Raw genomic sequence first — 27,975 nt, forward strand, 5'->3', positions numbered from 1 at the left:
CTGTTGGCACCTGCAGGTTCCCTGAGATTTCTGAGCAAACCCACAAATAAAGGTAATTTGTTTTGTTTTGTTTTGTTTTTGGTTTCTAAAGGTACAGCTGTCTCGGAGCTCCAGGATTTTCATGACTGTGGTGAACACCTCTTGACAAGACTTCATTGTCTTCCGGTCACTTGCCCAGTTGTTCCTTATGGTAGAAAAAGGCTTCTTAAAGCCCATAAAAAGGTACTGTCTCTGTCTCACCTGGAGTTTTAAAAATTGTATTTTACAAAGTTGTAGAAGCTTACTAGGTTTCCACTCAGTATGTGAGGGGCTTGGAAGGTCATACTCTATCCTAACATCAAGTAAAAAGGTGAACAAACTGAAAATCAACAACTCTTCCACACAAAAAGTGAGGTCACAGGGCAAATCACTGCCCCTAAAATTGGAGACAGAGAGGAAGACACAGAGAATCTCAACTTACCTAAGTAGGAAGTCAAGAGCAGACACTTCCATGGGAACCACTGCCAAGGTAGGAAACCTAAATTAATTGATGGGTTGCTACAAGCTCCATGTAGACAAGTCTGAGAGCTAAAAATTCCAGAAGGGTGCAGTCATAGTGAGGCTCCCTTACACTTTTTTTTGCATTTTAGTTCCAAGAGCTCTCCCAGACTCTAACAGTGAAGATTGGAGAAAGATTCTCTCAGGCTTCTGGCAGGAGGAGGGGGAAAAGGAATCAATTTTAAATAGGCCAGAGCAAGTTGTTCTTTTGAAGTTTTTTTTTTTTTTTTAATGTTTTTATTTATTTTTGAGAGAAGGAGACAGCATGAGCAGGGGAGGGGCAGAGAAAGAGGGAGACACAGAATCCTAAGCAGGCTCCAGGGTCTGAGCTGTCAGCACATGGCCTGATGAGGGGCTCGAACTCATGAATCACGAGATCATGAGCCAAACTGGATGCTTAAGCAACTGAGCCTCCCAGGCATCCCTTGCAAGCTGTTCTTTTTAACAAGGTCTGCCTTCAAGAGAAACTTTGTCACCAGAGCCTAATGTGATCTGGGCTTTATCAGAGCCTAACAGACCTGGGGAAGGGAACTACCCAACTCCAGCTCTCTCTAGCCATCCTGTCTCATCTAAGGGGAAGAAAAAAACTGAAAAGCACTTGTGAAGTTTATATCCCAGGAGCACAGGCTCTCCAAAAGACTGAGACCTACTGATAGGATAATGGAACAATTCCCCTCCTCCCACACCTTAACACTACATCACAGTTAAACATCCTTTTTACTGGAGTTTCTCTTCCCCAGTACATCATGTCCAGGTTTCAAGAAAAACTTACAAAGCAAACTAAAAGGTAAAAAACAGTTTGAAGAACAGCGAGAATCAAAACTGGACTCAGATATAGTAAGAATGTTGAAATATTCAGACTGAGACTTTAAACAACTATGACCAATATATTAAAGGCTCTAATAGAAAAAGTAGACAACATGCAAGAACAGATGGGTAATGTAAGCAGAGAGGCAGAAATTCTATGAAAGAATTTAAAAAATGCTAGAGATAAAAACATTGTAACAGTAACAAAGCATGCCTTTGATGGGTTCGTTAGTAGACAGGACATAGTTCAGGAAATAATCTCTGAACTTGACAATATGTTAGTAAAAGTTTTGAAACTGAAAAGCAAGGAGAAAAAAGAATACAAAATTGAACAGAGTATCCAAGAACTGAGGGACAACTACAAAAGTTATAACATACTTGTAAGGGGAATATTAGAATAAGAAAGGGAAAGGAATAGAAGAAATTTTGGAAGTCATAAGGACTGAGAATTTCACCAATTAATGTCATATAACAAACCAAGGATCTAGGAAGCCCAGATAAATGCCAACAACAACAATACAAAACAAACGAAAAACACCCAGGCATGTCATTTTCAAGCTGGAAAATGAAAGATGAAAAATCTTGCAGTAAGCTGGAAGAAAAAAAAACACCTTACTTATAAAGGAGTGAAGATGAACACTGCATCTGACTTCTCAGAAACCAAGTAAGCAAGACGAGAGTGGAGTGAAATATTTAAAATGTTGGGAGAAAAAAAACCCACCGACCTTGAATTCTGGATGCTGCAAAATTATCCTTCTAAAGTGAAGAAGTAAAGACTCTTCTCAGACAAAAATTGAGGGAGTTTGTTGCCAGTTAGACCTGCCTTGCAAGCAATGTTAAAAGAAAAAAAGTTTTTCAGAGATAAAGTGATACAGGTGAGAAAGTTGGATCTGCATAAAGAAAAGAAGAGCAGTAGAGAAGGAATGAATGTATAGGAAAAACTTTTATTTTTCCGATTCTTTATTGATTGAACAGATAACATTTTGCTCAAAATAATAATAGCAAAAGCAACAATGTATTCAATGTATGGCTTATGTACAAGTGAAATGAATGACACCGGTGACACAGCGACAGAAGGAAAGAATTAGGAATATTTGACATTCTAATGTACTTGCATCACCTGTGAGGGAGTGGAGTTATTTGAAAGTGGGCTTGGGGGCATCTGGGTGGCTCATTCTGTTAAGCATCTGACTTCGGCTCAGGTCATGATTTCATGGTCCTGGGTTCGAGCCCTGTGTTGGGCTTTGTGCTGACAGCTCAGAGCGTGGAACCTGCTTTGGATTCTGTGTCTCCCTCTCTCTCTGCCTCTTACCTGCTTACACTCTGTCTCTGTCTCTCAAAAATAAATGTTCAAAAAAATTGAAAGTGGACTTGAATTAGTTGTATATGTACACTGCAAATTCTAGGGCAACCACTAAAAAAAGTGAAAGAAGTATAATTGATATGCTAAGAGAGGAATGGAGTATAATATGCTCAATGAAAACCACAAAAGGTGGCAAAAGTAGAAAACAAAAATAGGAATAGAGAACAAAGGCAACAAATAGAAAACTGTAACAAATATGGTAGATATTTCATCAGCTTAAATATCAGTGGTGTAAATACACAAATAAAAACCAGATTGTCATTGGATCAAAAATAAGACCCAATTATATGTTGTCTTCAAGAAACCCACTTTAAATATAAAGATGCATGCAGATTAAAAGTAAAGGGATGGAGAAGGATATACCATGCTAATATTAATCAAAAGAAGGTTGGAGTAGTTCCATTAATTTCAGCAGACTTCAGAGCAAGGAAGCTTATTAGGATTCCGTGGATTAATTCATAAATGTAAATTTGGGCATGTTTTTGGAAATTACTGATTATTTTAGACTTTAAATTCCAACCCTTACACATTTACCTCTACATGTTATTTATCAGTTTTATCCAGTAGTTATGTTTTAGTTTCTAAGTCCATAACCAGTGACCCTGCAGGGGGAAAAAAAATAGAAATTTTTAGGTAGAGGCCATTATAAAATTTTCCATGATAAAGTTCATTATAAAATATATATATAGTAGTTGTTAAAAAAAGGACCTTGGAACAAACTTACCTGTTTGTTCTACCTTAATAGAAGTTACTTTACTTCCTGTGACTCAATTACTTTCTCATCAATACAATAATGGTAATGTACTTTTTATATAGGGTTTTGTGAGGATAGGATAATATATATAGAGTATGTAGCATATAAGTGTTACTATTATATAAAGAGGATATAGAAATAGTGTATTATAAAACATGCAAATTCCACCCCGATCTTGCTATCCTAGTATTTAATGATTTTTGTTATTAGATTTTTCCCTTTTTAAAAATGTTTATTTTTTTAAGAGAGCGAGAATATGTGCAGGCACATAAGCGGGGGAGGGGCAGAGAGAGAGAGGGAGAGTGAATCATAAGCAGGCTCCATACTTAGTTGGAGCTGGATGTGGGGCTCAATCCCATGACCATGATGAGATCATGACCTGAGCTGAAATCAAGAGTTGGACACTTAGCCACCCAGGTGCCCCAGATTTCCCCCTCCTTTAATGGGAATCATAAGAAACCAAATTTGTCATCCAAATGTGTTTGTGTGAATACACATGCATTCATACAGCATATGGAGTTTGCTGTTTGATTAAAACAGCTTTGCTATAGAGATCGATCTATAAAACATGCTCTTTGACATTGGCCTGGTGCCTTGGTATCATTTTATTTCTTTCCAGTCCAGTTAAAACTTCCCATTGCTCCTTTGTAGGCTACGTCTGAAATGCATGCATCCATTTATTCTTTGCTTCTTTGCTCCTTTATCCATGCTCCTTTGTAGGAGCATCTGAAATGCATGCATGCATTTATTCTTTACTTACTGAGCACATGCTACATGTTAGGTAGGCACTGTAAGAGGTGCTGGAGAGTCAGTAGTGGATAATGAAAATTCCCTGCTCTCATGCAGTGTATATTCTGGTGGGAGAGACAGACAACAAATAAGAAAAAAACTCTTCAGTGATAAATACTTGGAAGAAAATAAAGCAAGGTTATGTGATGTAGTAGGAAGTAAGGGAGTCAAGACAAGCTCTCAGAGGAGATGGTTTTGAGCTGAAAGCTGAATGACAAGAAGGAACCAGACACAAAGACTGGGGCAACAGGCATACCATGCAAAGTCCCTGAGGTGGAAATGACTTAGCTTGATGAATTCCTAAGCAACTTGCATATAAATCCACTGTTTATTATTTACTAGATGAGCTCACCATTTGGAAGAACATGGAGCTGATTCCTATTTATGTATTTTTTCTTTCTTTGTTAGCTGATTACTTTTTAAAGTGATGATTTCAAAAATCTATTGCAGTGGTAACCCACACCATGGTGTGCTTAAGAATTACCTGGCGATTTGTTAAGTTCCCTGATCAAAAGCTGAATTTGTGAAATCAGTAGAATGGTAGTTACCACAGTCTGGAGAAGGGGGGATGTTGTTTAAGGGTACAGACTTAGAACTAGGAGACAAGTCCTGGAGAACTAATGTACAGCATAGTGATTATAGACAATACTGTACTAATAATCTTCAGAGTAGCTAAAAGATGGGATTGTTCACCACAAAAAAGAAATGGTAATTATGTGACATGGGAGAAGTGTTAGCTAACACTGTGGTGGTAATCATATTGCAATATATGCATCAAATCAACAATCACATTGTATACCTTATACAGTGTTATATGTCAATTATATTTCAATTAAAAAATAGTTTCCTGGACTATGTATATCCCCAGATATCTGATTCAGTATGTCAGGTGAAGCCCACAGATTTGCATTTATAACAAACTCACAGGTGACGTCAGTGCTTCTGGTTTGAGGACATTTTGAGAACCACTGTTATAACAAATCTGTTTTGAGTTTAATATCCATTTGTTGGGGGCTCCTGGGTGGCTGAGTTAAACGTCTGACTTCGGCTCAGGTCATGATCTTGGGGTTCATGAGTTTGAGTCCCGTGTCAGGCTCTGTGCTGACAGCTCAGACCCTGGAGACTGCTTTGGATTCTGGGTCTCCCTCTCTCCGCCCCTCTCCTGCTCACGCTCTGTCCAAAATAAACATTAATATCCATTGCTAGTATGCCAATATTTTCTTTCATGTAAAAACTCTGCTGATCATCTGAAATTAGTTTTTTTTTTAATTTTTTTTTTAACGTTTATTTTTGAGACAGAGAGAGACAGAGCGTGAACGGGGGAGGGGCAGAGAGAGAGGGAGACAGAACCGGAAGCAGGCTCCAGGCTCTGAGCCATCAGCCCAGAGCCCGACGTGGGGCTCGAACTCAAGGAACGTGAGATCATGACCTGAGCTGAAGTCAGATGCTTAACCGACTGAGCCATCCAGGCGCCCCTGAAATTAGTTTTTGTAAGTGTAGTTGAAAAATGCATGAATTAAAGGTAAAAAAATACTCTCAATGTTTCGACTGAATTCATAGCATTTAGTATAATAGCTTAATTTCAACATAGCCTCTTAGTGAAGTATTAATGTCATTTTTCATTTGGAGATTTCAAAAATAATTATTTTTATTTAATTAATGTCATTTCTCATTTGGAGAGAAGTTCAACAATAATTATTACTTTGGGGCGCCTTGGTGGTTCAGTCGGTTGGGTATCCGACTTTGGCTCAGGTCATGATCTCACAGTCCGTGAGTTCCAGCCCTGTGTCAGGCTCTGTGCTGACAGCCCAGAGCCTGAAGCCTGCTTCAGATTCTGTGTCTCCCTCTCTCTCTGCCCCTCCCCTGCTCATGCTCTGTCTCTGTCTCAAAAGTAAAAACATTAAAAAATACATTATTTTTAAGGCTGGGCATGGCACCCAATGCGGGGCCTGAACTCATGACCCTGAGATGAAGAACTGAAATGAGATCAAGAGTTGGACAACTGGCTGAACCACCCAGGCATCCCTCAAAAATTTTTTTAAATGCTGGACATAAATGATAGATTACTGAGAGATATTCTAAGATTGTTTCTGGATTCAGAGATCACATATACAGAAATTGTGTAGTCTTGTTAATCTGGAGACTATGAGAATGTTGTGTTTTTCAACTGTGCCCTTCAGGAGAGTGTCCACGGGAAGGAGTCTCGGAGAAAGCAAGAAGGACATCAGGCTAACCAGCCATATCTGCTCAAACCATTCTGGTTGGCAGAAGCTTGCCTGCTGCAAACAGCCTGTATGACATATGTCAAAGAAGCTCACGTGCTCCTGTTCTTAGTTGTTCACAGGAAGAGAATTTATAAACACATTGTGCTTTGCACAGTGTGGCTTTGGCAGCATCAGGGATAGCATGTGGATGACGACACTAAGAACAGTCAATAGTTATCCAGCACTTACTGTATACTATTGGTCTACATACTTTACATGATTGACCGATGAACCTTCACAATACATGTATGAGGTAGTCACACATCCACTTTATAGTCAAGAAGTGGAGCAAAGAGTAACTCAGTAATTTGAGTTACCAGGCAGTAAGTAGAAAAGGCTGGGATTCAAAACTGGAGAATGTGTGTTCATGCTGACTCCTTAAATAATGTACTATATAGGGCTTCATATTTGGAGAAAAATCCCCAAATCAAAAGTTGTCTGTAGTCCAGGTTAAAATGAGGTATCTGATTCTTTCTCCGCATGCCTTTTAAGTTGCAACACAGGAAATCTGCCTGGGTCTGACTAGAAGACATTCCAAATGATGACCAAGAGAGGAAGAATATTGGTGTAGTCCATGCAGAGGTCTTGTATCACTTTTTAGTGTGTGATCTTGGGTAAGTCATCAAAATGTTCTGAATTTATGTTCAGTACCCATAAAAGCACTATGATGATTACCCCACAGGACTGGACAGTTAAATGAAGACTTTGGCCACTGACACAGATATGTACTGCATTATTTAGGTGCTCTGGTGAGTGGATCCTTTATGCATGTTTAGGGGATTTTCTTGGGTCATTGTGACTGCAGGATTTTTACCTTACCTGCTGACATCAGAATCTTTGGTTAAATGCAACTCCACTGTAAGGCTTTTTTTTTTTTTTTTTTTTTTTTTAAACAGGAGAAAATCAAATGTAATTTTTTGTGCATAGAGAAGGCACACAGATAGGAGAGTCCCCTCCACTGTAAGCCTCTGGATTGATCTAGTGTTTTCAGGGGATCTCTTCAGGCTGTTTCTATAGTTGGGCTCAGGATGGCACACCCTAACTATGGAGATAATTCTAACAGCTGCCCAGATCAAACAATAGATAATTCTTACTATTTAAAAAAAAAATTAAAAGCTTCAGTTGGGGAAAAATGGCAATGGAGAGCTATACAGTGCCAAAAGGAACTGTCATCAGGCCACCCGGCAGGTATTTTGTTTTCACATAGAGAGCAAATACAATTTTTGTCAACCTGACATAATGGTTTATGTTACAACTTGTTTTAGCAACAAACAAATAATATTTCAAGGGCTCCTAAGGACTTCGTTTTACATTCTGTATTTACTATTTAGAATTATTCCTTGGAACAAATTTTAGGTATTAGAAAATATTTTTTTAAAGATCGAGTTTACCCATGATCAAAAGAGATAAAAAAGTATTATTCAATATGTGGAGCTTTGTAGATGCCTTTGCTATGTCTAGATCCTAAAATCCAAGGAAGAGAATTAAAGAAAATACAAAAGTGCAAGGGAGATAAATGAGTAATGAATTGTCTTAACTTTTATTTGATTATTTTCATTTACAGTTCTGGCACTGACACTTTTTTTAAAAAAAGATTTTAATTTTATGTAAAGATTGAACTTCGATAAAATAACTTAAAAAATTTACATATACATCACTAAATTTCCATAAAATATACAATACTTTTGATACAGCTATAGGCTAGAATGACTTTGAAGGAAATGATACATATTCATAATTTTTGAGACATCCCATATGTCACATATGTAAGAATAAATATTTATACTGAATTTTCTAAGACATGTGAAGTATTAAATACTATATAACATGCACTCAAATTAAAATATACATTTTGAAATACATATTTTAAAAGCATAAAACTTTTGATTTAATCTAGATGTACATTAGAGCTTCTAAATAGAAATTTGAACATTTATTACAAATAAAGATACTATAACATCAAATAAGATATAGTCCAAAAGCCGCTAGGAACCAGTTTGGACATGTAGAATATAAATTTCTACTTTGGCTAGAGTTAAGTCTCATCTTTTTAACCTTTCAAATGAGATGGAATGATGTTAAATTTACTAAAATTTTAAAACTTTACAAAAATTGGTTTTTAAGTACTTGTAAGCTGCATTCCTTTTTCTCATACTGATATGACAAAATCAAACACATGAACTTAAGAGTGTGAAATAAAAATCTGAATATTACTGCTAACTGAAGGTAGTTACTGAACATTTCATAGACCAAATCACTCAGTGCAACAGACTGTTTTATACATCCAAAGTAAAGATTTATAGGAATTATATTGTTTTACACTCACTCACAAGCAAGTTATGAGGATAAAATGCTGTCATGTACTTCTGAACATCATTAGCACACTTACAAAGTATCTCTTTGATGATTATTGGCACACAAATATTTCCTTCTCTAAAAGATAATGTAAAAGATAATGTAAAAGTTGGTAGCAGTTAGTTGTTTTTAAAATGATCGCTATTTGTGGAAAATAGCAATATTTCTCACCCAGAAGAAGGGAATGTACTGATAACAGATACACTGCTACCACTGATCACTTGATCAAATTAGCTTAACATTACTGTGCACGAGGCTAAGAAAATTGATAGAAAGTGACAGAAAACAGGACATTAAAATTAATCTAGAGAATAATTCTGAGTCTTGTCATTGTCAGCAGCTACACATAAGCTATAAATTTTACCCGCTATTTAATGCATTTTGCTATAAAGCACGTTGTTATGAATTCTTTGCTAGTGGCCTGATATTTTTTTTTCATTTGTAGTTAGGAAAAGATCTAAATTTGGTACTTGAAAACTTGTTGCAACAACTGTGTAAATGTAGGTTTTTAGGTGCTAGTGTAATTTGAGATTTTATAACTAGGAGAATGATTAAAAAAAATCTGATTATTACAAAACATCTCAATAATTTTATTGTTCTGAACTATGCTGATGAGATAAAACAATCCTTCCACTCCTCCTTACTGTATTACAGTACTTATAAATGGTTAGTGTCATTAAGTTGTGAGACTTTCTTAGAGAACACATGGATAGTATTTTGTAGAATATTCTCCCCCAAGGATCTAGGATTGTAATACATATCAATTTTACTTTCCAATAAAAAGCAAAAGCGTAGGTTGTCAGTTACATTTTTCCTGTTCATTCTCCCTCTGGATAATGGATTTTGAAACTATAGTAAACAACTTCTAAATTCTTTAGTGGAATTCTCATTTTAGGGTGAATAACCTAAAAAATAATATTTAGAATCTTCTACATGAAAATGTAGTTCAGTGGTAAAATATTATTATGAAAAAGCACTTGATGATAGCCATTACCATCATAGTATTTTCCATCAGGGAACTAATTACTGCATATGGCTGGGAACAAAATTTCAAATGAAAATATTACCTTTAAAATTTAGTTTTCATTTGGATCTTTTACAAATACATTAAAAATCATGTTTTGGGTAATTACTGACTAAGGTGCGACAGTCAAAATTATTAAGAATGTTTGTATTGAAGAAAATTATTAATGCTAGATCTTTACAATTTATCTGACTTCACGTTCAGCCCTGTGTTCAGGTGCAGATGGAGGGTTCTATTCTCTTTAGAGCAGATCTCATCAGCCACCAAGCTAAGCCTCAACTAGGAGTTATGACTTGCTCTGCAATGTATTCCTGAAACATAATACATGTCTATTGAACTTGCAGCATGCTTAGAAGGACACCTATAATTTCAGTTAAAAGCATGATGCTCAGTCTGTTTTAATATGGTAGGTCAAATCATACCATATATAAATTGTCCTAAAAATATATATATTTGATGATATTTCAAACGTAATGTTTTCAAGTTGATAGTGGTAGCCAAAGATGCTAGGAACTTAAAAGGTACATATAAAAAAACCTGAAAAGTTCAAATACTTAATTTTTAATATACTATAAATGTTCACTGAATCTAAAAACAACACCCTAGTTGTATAAGGTTTCTTTTTAAGTAGTTGTTTTTAAAAAAATTATAAATAATCTTTATACTATGCCATTCTGTCTTATACTTCCAAGATATGGAATACTGTCTTTATCACTATATAAATAACAAATAGTTCTTTAAAGGAGAGTTTGAGGAGACTAGGGGAGGAGGACTGTGGCTAATTTTCCCTGTTTTTATGTGCATTTATGGATATAAAGTTCAAAGTGCCATTTGCTCACATCAGGGAGAACAGGCCATGTTCTGCATTAGGAGATAATAAAAGTCCAGTCGCTCCTTTAATAATAAGGTTACTGTGCATTCAGCCCAGCTGAGTATATAAGCATATAATTAAGGCTATGTATACAATAAAGAGAAGAATTGAGGCAATTATTTGGATAAATCAGAAAAATACATTTTTAGAGAGCACTTTAATTGGTCCAAATGCTTTTTCTCCCCATATTCTGATTTTGCCACATAATAGCTCATTTTCCATTTCACTTTCCCTGTGTGAAGTATTACACAGATAAGAAATTTCTTATGGGATAAGAAATATGAATAACTTTTTCTATTAAATCACATCTGCTTTTCTGGGGGAAAAAATCAATACTAGTATCCCCTTAGAAATCAATTGTAAAAGCACCTAATTCAGGGAAAAAAAACTCTCTAAAATAAATTTTTTTACTGTATGAAATGATCAAAGGGAGCTTTTTTTTTTTTTTTTTTTTTTTGGCTGAAGGATTTTTTAGGCCAGCAAAGTGACATTTTAAAAGCACGCTTATCATACCCCTGGTGGCTAAGAGAATAAACCTCCTTGGCTACATTTGCAGTTTTGATAATAGTGACAGGAATAAGCCAGACTTCCAGCGAACACCTTTGGGAGACTGGCAGAAACAATGAATTTAGAGATAGCTATCTTTTCAGTCCAAAGAGTGCCTTATTAGATGTTTAGAGCCATATTAAAATGCATCAAACTTAAGATTCATTCATATTTTCACTGGAACTAGCAAGTAATTTTGTATATCCTGTGAAGTTCTTAAGAACAAAAAATAGGGATCATTGATGAATGAGCATAAGAACCAATGAGCACTTTGCAAAGACACTGCAGAAATGTATGCTATATTAGAAACATCAATCTGTTCCAATAGAAAATCTCAATTTTTAGACAAGGAAAGAAATCCAAGCCAAGTATGAGAAAAAGGAAACACCCGCAGACAAATCTATGTATCTTTTCTTTTTTGGTAAACTGTCAGGGAAAATGAGAAAAGGGTGTGCAAAATAAAAACAAATTTGTGCTCTTAAAGTAAAAAAAGACAAGTACTATTAAGTAACGAAATGTCATGATTCCCTTATGAAGAATTAATAAAAAGTTAAGGAAAACGTAAGTCCCACTATTTACTTAAACATCAATATAACAGCAGCATTCTCTGTCACTGATTTTCTTCCTTTTTTGTTTCTGAAATTATTTGATTAAAAGGGGAAAATAGTCTGCTAGCAGCTATTTAGAACAAAAATGAAGGCACAAATAGTAGGGCTCTAGAGTCGATGAGTGAAGGCGTGGTGAGTATCAGGTGATTTTGGCATGAACAGAAACCCTGAAATACACTTGAAGACACGGCACTGTTTTGCGTTTATAGGTGCATACTTAAGTGACTAACTCGATCAGGGATCCATAAAAATTTTTTCTTTCTTACTTTCTAGCAATAAAATATACTTATCAAAACTTGCCAGCTTATCTGTGCAAATGTATACTTATCACTGATGCAAAAAAATACGTATGAAAATAAACCCTTAAAGACCTGCTTTTCATAATGTTCCAAAGGTCCTGTGCAGAGTCAGTTTCTCAAGAGCTCTCAAGATCTGACTTGGAGAGAGAGACCAAAATGTGGAATCCAAAGGAGATAAGGACAACCATGCCTCTGTGGAGGCACTATTGAATCTGCTGAAAGCTTAAATGGAATTTACTTTCTAATAGTTGATCACAGATAAGCTACTTGTCCTTAGGGAAATTTAGGGCCAACAGGCCATGTTTTGACAGAAAACATCCTTGGATCATATCCCAGAATCCTTCTTCATAAGTGTATCATACATATACGATTCAGCTAGTTTAGCACTGACTCTATTGCCACTAATAATTATATATGGTCTTAGGAAAAAAGGATACCACTGAAGTCACTGGATACAATATTCATTTTAGACTATCTCAGGAAGGATTTACATACATTTGTTCAATAATTATTAATTTAAAATCTCTAAATATTGTTTCACATTTCTGCTTGTGAAAAAAAAAATGTCATCATGGTTGTATCTTCCTCCTAATCAAATATTCTAGAATATGAGGTCATTCAAAACTAGACTGGAAAGAACCAGATTAAAAGCAGGGCAGTGAGGTCACCAATTGCTGCTTTTGTTCCCCAAGTTTGTTTAAATACCTAAATATTTCAGCAGCTGAAAATTATTCCACATCAGAAGCATCGTTGTCAGAAAGATGATAGTTACTTCCCTTCACCCGAATATATTCAATATATCTCCCTTCATCAGAATCTGAAGCGCCACATGTACATAACCTGTTGTCAAAGAGTGATTCAATTTCCTCTAATTTTTTCCCTTTGGTCTCAGGAAGACAGCCATAGATGAAAAGGAGTCCCACAGCAGCGAATCCAGCATAGAGGAAGAAGGCTCCTGCAATGGAAAATAATACGTATGTATATGAATAGTCCTAGGTTGGAAAGTGTACTTGATTTTGATTTTTCCTTCTGGTCAATCATACATAACTGTGGTCTTACATGGAGGCAAAAAATAACTACTGGCCTGCTTTACTCTTACTATTCTAGCTCTATGAACATAATACAATTTACCTTTCTAAGTTCAAGTTATACAATGCCCAACTCAAGAAGAATGATAAACTGAGTTCAGATGTAACTTCTGCTTTGAAGTCTTTCCTCACTTCCTTGGCTAGAGATCACTGTTCTCTCTCCTGTGTACTTTTACAGCACTTTGCTGAAGCCACCATCATAACAACCAAGAAGTATTATGTGCATGCATTTGCGTCTGTCTTGTCTACTAGAATGGAGGCACTTTGAGGGAACAATTTCTTTCTCATTTATCTTGTACTTCTAGAATCACATACATGATGCCACTTCTGAGTTCATGATTCAGTGGAGTACATGGCAACTTATCTTTCCAATCTCTCACGCCCAAAGTTGAGAAGTCAACCTTGACTGTTTCCTTACCCTCGCAACCAACATCCAATCTGTTAGGAAATTCTGTTGGATCTACCTTCAAAATACAATCCAAATATGACCACTTCTCGCCATTCCACTGGTATCTCTGATCTAAAGGCAATCTTCTCATCTGCACTATCACAGTGGTCTCTTACCTAGTCCCCTTGTTCCTTCTCTTAGACCACCAAGGTCCACTTGTTTTGGTCCATAGCGCTTCTCACCATCTGGCATACTATAAAGCTTACTAATTTGTTTTGTTTTCCCCAACTAGAATATAAGTTCCATGAGATCAGAGAATTCTGCTTTCCCCTAAGACTATGCATGCCAATGCAGTATAAACACAAAGACCTAAATAGTACCTGGTTGTGTTACAATTCTAAGTGTAAATACAGCAAGTCTAGATGGATGCGACATATGTGACTTGTGTATACTCTCTACATATTTCCAAGATGGTCTTTCTTATATAATTCTCAATTTAAATATTAGAACCTTACCACAGTGGAGTTCCTGCCTAATTTAAGGTGTTCAATTGAGATCATCCTGGTAATGGAAGATGATAAACTAATGTGACAAATGGCAGAAAGGATATCAGATTGGGAGTTGGAAAATCTAGGTTTAAATCTTGTTGTGTGACTTCCAGTCATTTAACCTCCTCTCTGTGCCTCAGTTTCCGTATCAAGTAAAAAAAAAAAAAAAGATGGTTTCTCAGCTATTTTACATATTTATTTATTTTTGAGAGAGAAAAAGAGGGGGGGCAGAGAGAGGGGGACAGAGGATCTCTGCACTGGACAGCAGTGGGGCTTGAACTCACAAACTGTTGAGATCATGACCCGAGCCAAAGTCAGATGCTCAACCAACCGACTGAGCCATCTAGGTTAGGTGCTCCACTCAGCTCCTATTTTAGTTTATAATTCTATAAATTTTACAACCCCAATCAGGAGCAGGCATAGGAGAGATGGTTATGAGATGCTTGAGAGGGAGATGTGCTCTCCTGTTTCAGTGTCAAAACTGGTCTCCTTAAGGACTGAGTCTATGGCTTGTTTGTATTTGGGTTCCCAATGCTTAATATGGTGCCTGACACAATGGAGCATCTAGAAATAAATGTGCTCTTGTTGACTGCAAGCAGATCTGAAATAAAGGGCTAAACTAGACAAAGACATATTACAAAATCAAGCTGTAAGCAAAATAGTGTAGCAAGCAGTTAAAGAACTGAATAATATTTTCCCTTTCTGATGAATCATTACAGAATGGGAAAGACATTATGAAGACTGCTTTTTAAAAGACATAAGTAACCATTCCAGGAATAAATACAGAAACATTCTTGGGAAGGTTCAAGGAAAACTGGAAGAAAAATGCTGCTGAATTGTCCACCTGAAAGAATCTGCTTGGTGGGACGAGGAGTCATGAGAGAACTTCAGGGAAAAAGAGGTAAATTACAAGATTTAGAAAAAATACGAAAGGGTTGACTAAATCATGGCATAGTTTGCTAGATTAAGTCAAGGAGCTGGACTTGTGTAAGAGAAATGCTCTTTGTTTAAAAACACAAATACAGGCGTCCTTTATTTCATTTGTTTGATTCATGTTAAACATTTCATACAAGCGTATATGTATTTTTTATGTCTTATACTTAGTAAGTAATCAGAAAATACTACTAGGTCATCTGGGATGCATGGCTGAGTGCTACAGTGACAGGAAGGTTCCATGGCTCTGTAGACAGTGTGGATCTGAAAGTCACAAAGTGATACAGGCAGACTCCTGGGGCAGTTTCTTAAATTCTCTTGACCCTGCTTTCCTCATCTGTCTAATGGGGAAAAAACTGCTGCCCTGCCAAACTGCAAAGAACAGAAAAAAATGTATGTTACATGCCTACTAGAATTCTGGAGGTTAGCTGCCAAAAAAAAGTGGTAGCATTACCAAATGCATCTAAATGACTATGGAAGAAGGGTTGCTATTAGAGATAGAATAGAACAAGATTAGTAGGACTTAAAAACTGGGAATGTTTTCATGAAAAGGGTGATGCTGAAAAGCTAGCTCTTGGATGATGCTGGGTTTTGGAGGAAAAAAAAAAGCAGATGAGGTCCTGTGTTTGATTACAGATAAGTAAAACTTGTGGTGGAAGAGAAATGGAATCGTTAGCAGGGAGGGACAAAGAAAGGATGGTAATCATGATGACAATACAGAAAAAATAAGTGCAGATGGTAAAACATTTTAGACTAAATCAGGCTGCTAAACTCCAGAATCTCTAACAGAGCAAACTACGTTTGGCTTTATAAAATATAATGTTGAGGAAACATTCATCATGTTTCGCAATTTAGCAACAGTGGCATGAATAGAAATAAATCAAATCTGTCAGTGCTCCACCATTATGGTTAAAAACAATTAGATGGAATAGGAAGATTCTTAAAGGCCATATAGTTTCTTGCTTGTGACCCAGATTCCCCATCCAAATAACATCAAAGAAATTCTACTAAAATGAAAGACCTTGGGGTGCTTAGGTGGCTTAGTTGGTTGAGCGTCCGGCTTAGGCTCGGGTCATGCTCAGGCTCAGGTCATGCTCTCACGGTTTGTGCGTTTGAGACCCCCGCAGGGCTCTGTGATGACAGCTCAGAGCCTGCAGCCTGCTTCAGATCCTCAGTCTCCCTCTATCTCTGCCCCTCCCCTCCCCATGATCTGTTTCTCTCTTTCTCAAAAATAAACAAACAAAAGATAAAATACAAGATCCTTTTACAGAATCTAAAGCAGGCGATACCAAAACTGCCCAAGTGGTGAGACCTATGGTTAAGCCACAGAGGCATGGGCCAGCCAGGAAGGCTGTGGCCTCCTCCAAATAATGGCCAAGTCAGTTATGTGACTCATTTTCTTATTTCTCCTTGGAATGCAGGTAGAAAAAAACCCCAAAAATCTGTAATGAGTCTGTCAGGATTGTTAAGTGCAGATATTCCTCAGTTTTATTCTGAAGGAAATCAATCTTATGAAGAATCCTATATGAAGTTTCAGATTTAAACAAATATTTAATTGAATTATACAGGATGAGGAATCAAAGACCATGTCTGACTGAATTTCAGTACCTCAGTACAGGAACTTTGATACAATGCTTTTCAAGGGATCTATTTAGTAGATTTAGTATTTAGTAGTCACAAGTGCTATACATAAAATGGTATAGTCCTGACATTTTAATGATAATTTTTAGTAATAAACGTTACTGAATGGGGGCCAAGGCAGACTTGTCTAAGCAGTATAGTTCAGGAAGAAAACAAAATTTGAGGTTTTATGAAATAAGAAGGAGGCAATAAAAGAAGACATGGAAATTTAAAGAGAAATACATTGTTATGGAGTATGTTTGTTAAATCATCTATAGAAACATGTGTCTTACATAAATCAGTAACATGTAGATTAAAATTTAGGTCCAAAAACAGAGAAAAAACTTAGCAAGCAGTAGACCTAATGGACCAGTGTGTTGACATACCAGAAGCCTGGCTTAATGCAAAGCAAAAACTTCTAACTAATATATAAACAATATATATATTTTATTATATATGAGCCATATATATATACTACAATATAAACTGTATATATTCAAATGGAAGTAGGGTTGACACAATTCACATTAGCTTCCGGTGTACAACATACTGATTAGACAACTATGTACATTATGCCATACTCACACGTGTAGCTACCATCTGTCACCACGTATCACTATTACAATACCATTGACCATGTGCCCTGTGCTGTACTCTTCATCTCCATGGCTCACTCATTCTGTAACTGGAAGCCTGTACCTCCTACCACCCTTCACCCATATTTGCCCAACCCTCACCCTCCTTCCCCTCTGGCAACTGCCAATTGGTTCTAACTGAATATTTCTGAAAGAAGCATGGCTGTGTATGCCCTATTTAAATTTTATTTCTGTTGCCTCCTGTTGTTGAGGCTGCATAAACTGAAGGAGGAGCTTTGCTAACAAAAGTCTTGCCATGTATACTTTTAGTATTTGGTCTACAACTTAATAAAAAGAATACTTCCGTGGGGTGCCTCCCTGCGTGGTTCAGTTGGCTAAGTGACCAACTTTGGCTCAGGTCATGAACTTGCAGGCTCATGAGCTTGAGTCCCACATCGGGCTCTCTGTGGTCAGCACAGAGCCCACTTTGGATCCTCGGTTTCCCTCTCTCTTTCTCAAAAATAAACAAACAAAAATACTTCCTTGGGATATTAGCCTATATTTAGGTCTTTAAGAATTCCCTAAAACAAACAAAAAAATTAAGCATTCTCAAGAACTAGCAAATATGGGTAAATATTTATTGTATAAATACCTATAGTGTCAGAAAGATAAGTTTCTGAATTTATGTAAAAAACTTTAATTGCCAATGGGATAAAATTGAATATATGAAATATGTATATCCATTTTAAAATGCCAATGCATTTCCTTTTTTAATATGTTTCTAAATTTCTAAATGTTCACTGGGAGAGATAAGAGTTTTATAAAGATAATAGGAGCTAATACTAATACAGTATGTTCAGGAGACAGGAAGAATAGATTTGTATGTTTCCTCATATTCAAAATTCATCTGTGTATTTATTAATTTGACAAACACTTCTGAGGGCTTATCAAGTGAAAAGGAGGCCCTGGAAGATACTGGGAATATAATGGCAAACCAGGCCTAAGTCCTGGCCTAAGCTCCAGTGATTTATGGTCCAACTGTGGGATGTGTGTGTGTCTGTTCTTGCAAAAAGGAATGTACATGCCCAGAGCATGGGATGCGGTGGGGTGAATGATGGGGAAGGGGTCAGAGAATGGTCTAAGCAACAGACACTCCATATACATACAGAGACTTACAGGGACTATCTTGGGATAGTCCATCGTTTAGAATCCAATTACAAACTATTGGCTCATAGACAGTGAAGAAATTCTCTCGCTAAAGAGAAAATCTTTTCACTTTAGTTAAAAATGGACTTGAAGTAGCTTCCCAAAGCTTTTTTCCTAACTCAGCCACGTCCTAATATTGTTTTGAGTTATGGTCCACACATTTCCACATAAACACTTCTGTCAGGTTTATGCTTTTGGTAGTGGTAAGTGCTGGTCCGGGCCGACACTGAAATTACCACGCGGTGGCCTGAACAGCATAGATAATCTAGTGGAAGGCATACATCACAGCACGACCTTTGGGGGAGCTACCTGGACATGACTGCTCCATCATGAGACATCTTCAACATTACCCCTTAGATTCCCTGCCTGCATCATTTCTACCATCTTCTGTTATTTATGTTTCTTCATTAAAATAAAAGCCTGCGGTGAAGATTTCCAACTGGGGCGATAGCTAGGAGATGTTTGAGTTGTATGGGGTGAGGGCTATAAAGCACTGAGGGATGAGCAGCCATGCTGCTTAGTAAAGAATTACTCTTCTCTTTCCCTAGGTTCATTTCCAAGGCCTTTGGGGAATGAGAAAGCCACGTAGACATACTGAGTATAGCAAAAATATAACCATCTACTCTGTTAAACCCAAATGATAGTACATATAAAAAGAATAGGAAAAATAAAAATGAAACTATAGATGGAAAAAATATTCTCTTACCATAATATGTGAGGTACTCTGCTGTGTGTAAAAATGTCAGTGAAACCAAAACGTTGAACATCCAATTTATTCCAGATGAACATGCATTTCCTGTACTTCTTGCCCAAAGGGGATATATTTCGGAATTCACCGTCCAAGGCATTGGTCCCATTCCTGAGAAAAATTAACATTTTCAGTAAGGTAGTTTATAAGAAATTTGAAAAAGAGTAGTTTGTCTCCTTTAAAAAGAGATAACTTTAACACAGAAACACAAAGCCTTTGTTTACCAGGTGCGAAGAAAACAAGATATAAAATAAGGCCCAGAAGTGCAGTCCAGGAGTATGGCGTAGGGCAGAAATTGTAAGCCCAAAATACTTCTTCCGTTTTGAATTTGGTTTCATTCTCACACCTGAAAAATAATGAAATATTAAGTATTAACTTAATGTTTTAGGGTATAGTCGCAGAAATTCAATGTGCTCATCTTGAATGTTTTGGAAGTTCCTTAATTTCATTAAGGAAAAGGGTCCACGATGTTTTTCTTGAAAAACAAATTAAGATTTAAATATACAGGATTACCTGTGAGGCTCACACAGAATATTTTAGATCTGAATATAATTCAAGAGAAAAAGCTGTGTGTACAGCTCAACAGCAAAAAAAAATTGTCTAACTAAAAAATGATCAGAGGATCTAAACAGACATTTTCCTAAAAGAGATACATAGTTGGCCGACAGGTATATGAAAAGGTGTTCAACATCACTAATCATCAGGGAACTACAAATCCATAATCAAGGAAGTTGAAACCAAAATGAGGCATCACCCCCCCCCCCCTTGTCAGAATGGCTACCATCAAAACGATAAGAAATAACAAGTGCTGGTGGGGATGTGGAGAAAAGAGAAAACATTTGTGCACTATTGGTGGAATGTAAACTGGTGAAGCCACTTTACACAACGGGATGGAGGTTCCTCAAAAAATTAAAACTACCGTATGATTTGACAATCCAACTTCTGTGTATTTATCTAAAGAAAACAAAAACACTAACTTGAAAAAACACATGTGCCTGCATGTTCACTGTGGCATTATTTACAACAGTCAGGACATGAAAGCAACCTAAGTGCCCACTGATGGATGAATGGAGACAGAAAACGTGGTGTGTGCAAACACACCACACATACATAGAGGAATATGATTCAGCATTAAAACAGAAGGGATTTTTGCCATTTGTAATCACATAAATGGACCCTGAGGGCATTATCCTAACCTAATAAGTCAGAGAAAGACAAATACCATATGATCTTATATGTACGATCAAAACAAAAAAAACCTGAGCTCATAGGTACAGAGAACAGATCTGCGCTTGTAGGGGCACAGAGTTTGGGGTGTTGCAATGGGTCAAAAGGTACAAATCTACAGTTACAAAATAAGTCATCAGATATAATATACAGCATGGCGACTATAGTTAATACTGTACCACATGTCTGAAAGCTAAGAGAGTAGGTCTTAAAGGTTCTCATGACAACAGACATTGGCAAATAATATAAGGTGACGGATGTTTAATACCAAATCATGTTGTACACCTGAAACTAATAAGTTATAGGTCAAATATACCTCAATTAAAAAACATATTGTATTTTATACCCACTTCATAGAAGTCAGACATGATTTCTAGTTAGTTCTTGAAAGCCATAGTAACACTTTAAGACTGAGTGTCAGTAAGTTGTGGTAGAAAGACCTTAGAGTTTGCAGTCAGGACAAGATTCAAATCTTGAAACCAGATATTTTTTTTTAAAAAATAGAAAAAGAGAGAGGGGGAAAAAAGAAACAAACAAACAAAAAAACCAAACAAGTGTGAGTGGGGGAGGGGAGAGAGAGGAAGAGAGAATCCCAAGCAGGTTCCATGCTGCCAGGGAAAAAATGCCCAACATGGGGCTTGATCCCACGACCATGAGATCGGGACCTGAGTCAGGATCAAGAGTCAGACCGACTGAGCCAACCAGATTCTTTTTTTTTTTTTTTTTAATAAAATGGGGATAATGCCTTACAGGTAATTTTAAGGATCAGAAGGGTCATTTGTAAGGAAGTGATAGCATAGATGTGAGCAGAGAACAATGCTTACATCTGATTCCAACTAACACTTTCCCTTCCTGCTAGGTGCCCTTACTTATGTCTCAGTCACTCCCTGATGACTTTGCCTCCTAGTTCTATTGTGAAGCAAAGTCTCCGCTGGTAAAGAGTGGTAAATTCAACTTAATTAAAACTGGAATTTCCCAAAAAGACATAACTAGTCTCAAAAACATTCTTGCTTCCATTGTCATTTTTAGACTAGTATTCCACCTCTATCGACCTCTGTGTTTGAACCTTAACATCTAAGCCCTGTCCTTGCTGTCATAACCCTGACCTCTGTCATAACCCTCCACCTTGTCTTCATGATTTGGGTGCCTGGTCAGTCATATTCTCCACCCTCTCACCTCCTCTGCCACAATCATTTATTTTTACTTCTGGCCCATATAATACTTTGGCTTCATAGTTCTTTAGCCTCTGAAACTGCAGAGAGAGCACTCTGTAGTTTGCTTGATTTGGAACTATTTTACTTTAAGGTCTCACAGCATTCCTTTTCTGATAACAAGCATTTTGTTTCCTCATTTCCTGTAATTTCCTCCACACCCCCCAAAAAATATTTAGATTTTATTTAAAAAAAAATTTTTTTTTCAGGGGCGCCTGGGTGGCGCAGTCGGTTAAGCGTCCGACTTCAGCCAGGTCACGATCTCGCGGTCCGAGAGTTCGAGCCCCGCGTCGGGCTCTGGGCTGATGGCTCAGAGCCTGGAGCCTGTTTCCAATTCTGTGTCTCCCTCTCTCTCTGCCCCTCCCCCGTTCATGCTCTGTCTCTGTCTCAAAAATAAATAAAAACGGTAAACAAACAAAAAAAAAACACTGGGCAAAATTATGGAACCACACTGCTTGGTTCTATTAAAAGTTCATGCTAGGGGCGCCTGGGTGGCTCAGTCGGTTAAGCACTGGACTTCAGCTCAGGTCATGATCTCATGGTTTGTGGGTTCGAGCCCTGCATCGGGCTCTGTGCTGGCAGCTCAGAGCCTGGAGCATGCTTTGGTTTCTGTGTCTCCCTCTCTTTTTGCCCATCCCCTGCTCACCCTCTGTCTCTCCCTCTCTGTCTCAAAAATAAACATCTTTTAAAGTCTTCTCTACTGAATTCTCTGCTTCAGAGTAGACATTCAATAAACTTTGGTCAACTGTTGCTTCCATTAATTATTTAGTGCTATCTTCTAGTACTGACATCTTTTCCTCTGCTTTCCCACTATGAATTTGGGTCCTTCTTTAAGAAGAAAACTGAACCTATTGAACCTCTGTTTTTCTATATTTTCTTTCAGTTTCTTTCAGTTCTTCTCCCACCTCCATTGGTAACATGTCTCTTCCCTTTTCTAAGGACCTGCACCTTCTTCTTCTTTGCCTTCTGTCTCCTCTGGGGTCACGTTCCATCAGCAGTCTCTTTCCACCATTTTCAGTTTCTTCTGACTTGAACCTTCCCTTCTATTTACAACACACAAGATCACTGCTACTCACTTGTTCAAACCCTCTCATATTACTACTACTAGTTCATCTGCAATTATAGAGAAGTTTATACTGGTGAATTCTACATCCTCACTCCCCACTCTTATCTTCACAGCCCAGCTCGCCCATCCACCTCTATGCCAGCGGACTCCTGCTAGGCTCTGTTTTCCTGAATCTACTCACCCAAAAGTCTGACCCTCAGTCAGTCCCTTCCTCTGTCCAAATCTCCAAATTCCTTTATCCTGCCTTGATTATGAGGTTCTTTGATTACTCTCTGGTGGTATTTGCTGACAACCCTTTTTCTTCTTCCCCTTTGCCTTTACAGTTATATCTCCATCTCTCCATCTTATCTCTCCGATGTATAGGTCTTCATTGCTTTTTTAACTGTATCTTCCTCCCTCAACCGCTAAATATAGGTGTTTTCTAATGTCCTCTTGTGGGGCCTGTCCTTTCTCTCTTAAACATCTCATCTAATTTTATTTTAATTATTTTTTAAAAGAAATGCAGATTGCCACATGCAGTGCCTCATTTGGATGTGTGTGGAGTCTTGGAATCTTGACTACCCTACATTCTCCTATGAATGGACCTTGACAGGTTGTTCAGAGTTTCTAACAGGTGCGCAATTCCCATATACCCTTGATGGAAGAACAGCCCTCCTCTATCCGGAAAGGTCACCCTCTTTGAGTGCACTATAGGAGGGGTGCACACAGAGCAGTGAGGGAGGAAGGGGATATCGCCTAGCCAGCCAGATCAGCCAAATCAACCCTGGTGACCAATGGGGTGACAGATGTCACTGCCAGATCACCCTCACACCCTCTCATCTTAGAGATTTATGATCTCCATATGATGCTCCCTGATAGGTTATTCTAGCACTAACTTTTGTCTCCACTATTGGAATCTGGGTATCTGCTGAATATCCACTATTCTTGCAGGCTGTTGGAACATTCAATGTGATGATGCATACTGAGGGCTTAGCACACTGCGTGGCAGGCAGTGTATGCCGGTGCCTCTCATGACATGCCTGTTTTCGATAATACCACCATCCTTTGAGTTGAAATGGGTTAAACTCTTGCAGTTAATCTTCAATGTTTTCTTCCCCATCTCTCTTTAAATCCTCTATGCTGTGAAGTCCAAGTAAAGAAGAGTGGCGAAGACTATGAGCTCTGAGACTGGCATCCTATGTTCAAACCTAAGTTGGGACACCCAGATTTGAAGCTGGGATGTATGTGAGCTAGGAACTTAACTTTTAAAAGCCTGTGTCCTCATCTGTGAAATAAGGATTCTCCTGACAGCCACCTCAAATAGTTATTTTGAGGCTTACCTGAGGTAATGGATTCAAAGACCTTCACGTGGTATGGGTAAGAATTCAAGATTATGCTCCTAGAGATGGTTTCTTGAATCTGACTCTTCTTTTCTATTTGCATCAAGACCACCCTAATTCAGACTCTGAGTGTGTGTCTCCTCACCTGCATGTGTCTCTACAGCAGACTCTAGAGTGGCCTCCCCATGATCTGTTTCCTGATGTTCATGCACTCCTCCAGTCGTCTCTCAGTGTGGGAGTGACCTGTGACTTCTTTCTAACAGAATGTGCCAAAAGTGACAGGACACATGTGACTAATATGTAAGGACAGTGCTGCTTTGCTGAAGTCTCTCCCTCTCTTGCAGGTACAGATGCCACCCGTTCACCTGTCTGAAATTCTTTCTTCTCAATGCATTTTCATTTTCCTCATTTACGTCATTATCACAGAAGGGCTCTATGTTGTCCTATCTGAAGAGCCTCTCTTTTTTACTGTCCTGGACTCTCCTCCGAGGCAGCACAGCGCAAAGGTTAAGGGCACAGGGTCTAGAGTCAGGCCGCATGGTTTTGTACCTCAGTTCTGTTACTTACCAGGTGTATAACCCTGGGCAAGTTGCTTAGCCTCTTTGTACCTCAGTTTTCTAATCTGTAAAATAAAAGTCCCTAAGAAACTTGTTATGAAGATTACACACAGTTGATAACTGCGTGGCACAAAGAAAGTGATTTAAGTGTTTGCCAAAAGAATAGCCAGTTTTGTACCCCCCACCCCTGTTTTCTTAAATCCCAACCTCTAGTTCATATTAGTATTATCTATGGGCATAAACGAAGCCTTTGCACTAAACTCTGAGTAGAAAACAGCAGTAGAGATCTCCTGATCAATAATCCTTCACCTTCATTTCCCACCAATAGTCTTTTCAGTTCTGAAGATCTTAAAATGAGAAAATAAGAGAGGGGATGAGGAGAGAGAGGAAAGGAGAAAAGATAACCATGCAGGTTGCCGGGGAGGGAAATGCTTACAAATACTCAAATCACTAAAAATCACTGAAAAATTCTATTCACGATTTCATCCATTATTATCAAAGTTACTTGCATGATCTATTTTTCTGAAACAATGGGCAGTAGCAAATTTAGGGTGGGCTCTGTGCAAGGTCTGATGTAGCTTTTCACCATTTGGCCGTGCTTGTGTATGTGCGAAAAAAAGCGAGTGACTCCCTGTAATCCTGGTGCTGATTTTAGGAAACCACTGCAGGCTCTGACTTGGCAGTTACACACTCAGCAATACGTAGACAGCTAATGACTAAGACTGTGACATCATCTGACCTTTAAAATACAAACACTAGAAATCCCAACTAAAAGATAAAAATGTATATTCCAAATGCTATTGCAAAATACCCTCATGTTTTCCTGGCTGAGCGAGTGCCGGTGGAAGAACATAATGCTCCAGAGAAAGAACAAAAAATACTTTGACATCAGTGTGTGGGTTGGGATTAGAAAGAGTCATGCACTCTGATGGGACACCTCACCACATTCTACAGCAAAACCAGGAAATGGACTACAATAACAGGAGCTGCGCAGAGGCCACTGCAGTGGACAGAGCAGCAGAATCCTGTGAGCAGGTGAAACAGGTCTGACTTTGCCAGACTCTGAGAACTAACTGGTACCAAGAGCATGACTAGACTGACACCTGATACCTAGACCGCATAAACCATGGGTTCGCTGTTCCAGCCATCGAACCCACAGTGCTTCCTTTAATGACGCATCTAGAAATGACAGCTCTCTTGGAAGGCAGAACAATTCTCCCTTGCCTACTCGACACCCACTCTAAAACCAGTTCAGATGTTTAGAGCTACTTCTGCCTGTTTTGTGTGTGTATGTTGTCTCTCCATCAGATATCCAAAGAAATAACCAAAGGAACTAAGTGGTGCAACTGCTTTGCCACAGTTAACCATAAGCAACTCATTCCATGCTTTCTCTACAGCACACTCTTTCTGTATTGCTCCTTTATTCACTGTGATGAAATGAACTGCTTCATGTTCACACATGGGGGATGCGAGAAAATACAAACCTGTATTTGAATCGTAAAACTTCAAATCTTTTTATCCAATCCTAATCACTGAGAAACCTAGAGAACTTTGTCTCCCTCCCAGATTTTACTAAAAGATGTAGGATTTTGGAGAAGAGAAGCAAAAGCTCACTGTGGTTTGCCTTGACACATCTACCATTCTTCTACAGGGTTTATCACACATGCTTTCCTTGCTGGTTCACTACTGAGCAGTGGGAGTGAAGAAGCATGATGCCGTCTCCAGTTCCTGATGTAGGTCTGTGATTTCTTTGAAGAACATCATTAAGCTATCATCTCAAAACAAAGTGGACAACCCTGAGAGTTAACATGAATAGTTTTTTATAGGAATTTATAATCTGGTTCTACAGGGATAGTCTGAGCATGGTGGTAGAAGGGTACCTAGAAAAGGACGGAGTATCTCCCCTTCGCTCTTGTCTGAGGAGAAATAAACACAATGCCAATCACTCAGAGGGCCAGGATGATGTCAGTTTACAAGCAACCCAACCCGTGAGAAATTTTAACTTTCAGGCATCCCACCAAAGCAACAGGAAAACTTACTGTTAAAAACTTGACTCATTACTTTTCACTTTAATTTTTGTGTACTAGCATAATTCCTACATAATAATCCAATATGAAATAAACTTCTGTTAAGGGTGGCAACATAGCATTTAAATTCTAACACACATATAGTTGAGTAATTTTAGAAAAGTATGGTTCCCTAGCTTGCAGTATGTAGACCAGGTTGAAGATCTTGGCCTTACATGATTTTCCATTGTCTAGCCTTTTATTTTTCCTGTTTTTGTTTCACAAAACAAAAACAGTCCTCCTGCAGAGGACTGTCACATAAAGGCAAGTTGAAAAAAATAATCGATTTTCTTTTGTTATCATTTTCTGATGAAAAGAAAACCTTTAAACTTATTGAGATGAATCACAGATATGGGAAAATTTCAATAGCATTAGATATTTGGAGCTCAAAGTCTCTTTTTAAATGAATTAGTAAAGTTTTATTTGTATATAAAACATGGTATCTAAACCATTTACCAGTATGTTGGCTAGCTTATATACCCTAAGTATGGGAAACAGATGGACAGAATAAGAGTGTTACCAAATGAAAATAATATTTAAAGTCATACAGATGCAGTGACATTGGTGTAGTCTCTAATTCTAGTAAGAATTTAAATTGAGGGGCGCCTGGGTGGCGCAGTCGGTTAAGCGTCCGACTTCAGCCAGGTCACGATCTCGCGGTCCGGGAGTTCGAGCCCCGCGTCGGGCTCTGGGCTGATGGCTCAGAGCCTGGAGCCTGTTTCCGATTATGTGTCTCCCTCTCTCTCTGCCCCTCCCCCGTTCATGCTCTGTCTCTCTCTGTCCCCAAAATAAATAAACGTTGAAAAAAAAATTAAAAAAAAAAAAAAGAATTTAAATTGATATAATTTCCTTTTGAAATGAAATCTGGAATGAAATATTCTTAGGAAATTTTCTTTAAAAAAATTTTTTTTAACGTTTTATTTATTTTTGAGACAGAGAGAGACAGAGCATGAACGGGGGAGGGGCAGAGAGAGAGGGAGACACAGAATCGGAAGCAGGCTCCAGGCTGCTCTGAGCCATCAGCCCAGAGCCCGACGTGGGGCTCGAACTCACAAACCGCGAGATTGTGACCTGAGCTGAAGTCGGACGCTTAACCGACTGAGCCACCCAGGTGCCCCTCTTAGGAAATTTTCTAAATGGAAATACATGCTGAAAGATACTTCACTATACTTTTATTTACCAGGAGCTTAACACAGATAAGTAATT

The 27,975-nt window shown here is 38.0% G+C and overlaps 1 protein-coding gene across 1 annotated transcript in view; it reads right to left on the minus strand.

The window, feature by feature from the left end:
- Window positions 1-11,744: 11,744 nt before the first annotated feature.
- The window catches only part of SLC2A13 (solute carrier family 2 member 13), a 377,212-nt gene continuing 360,981 nt past the window's right edge, over window positions 11,745-27,975 (minus strand). Inside the window, exons 8-10 of the mRNA XM_030322194.1 lie at window positions 19,548-19,669; window positions 19,282-19,434; window positions 11,745-13,172 (exon numbers count right to left, since the gene is read on the minus strand). Of these exons, the coding sequence (XP_030178054.1) occupies window positions 12,946-13,172; window positions 19,282-19,434; window positions 19,548-19,669 (502 nt within the window). The 3' untranslated portion in view covers window positions 11,745-12,945. The remainder of the gene's footprint in view (window positions 13,173-19,281; window positions 19,435-19,547; window positions 19,670-27,975) is intronic.

Source organism: Lynx canadensis, chromosome B4 (genome assembly GCF_007474595.2).
Source record: "Lynx canadensis isolate LIC74 chromosome B4, mLynCan4.pri.v2, whole genome shotgun sequence".
NCBI classification, from domain to species: Eukaryota; Metazoa; Chordata; class Mammalia; order Carnivora; family Felidae; genus Lynx; species Lynx canadensis.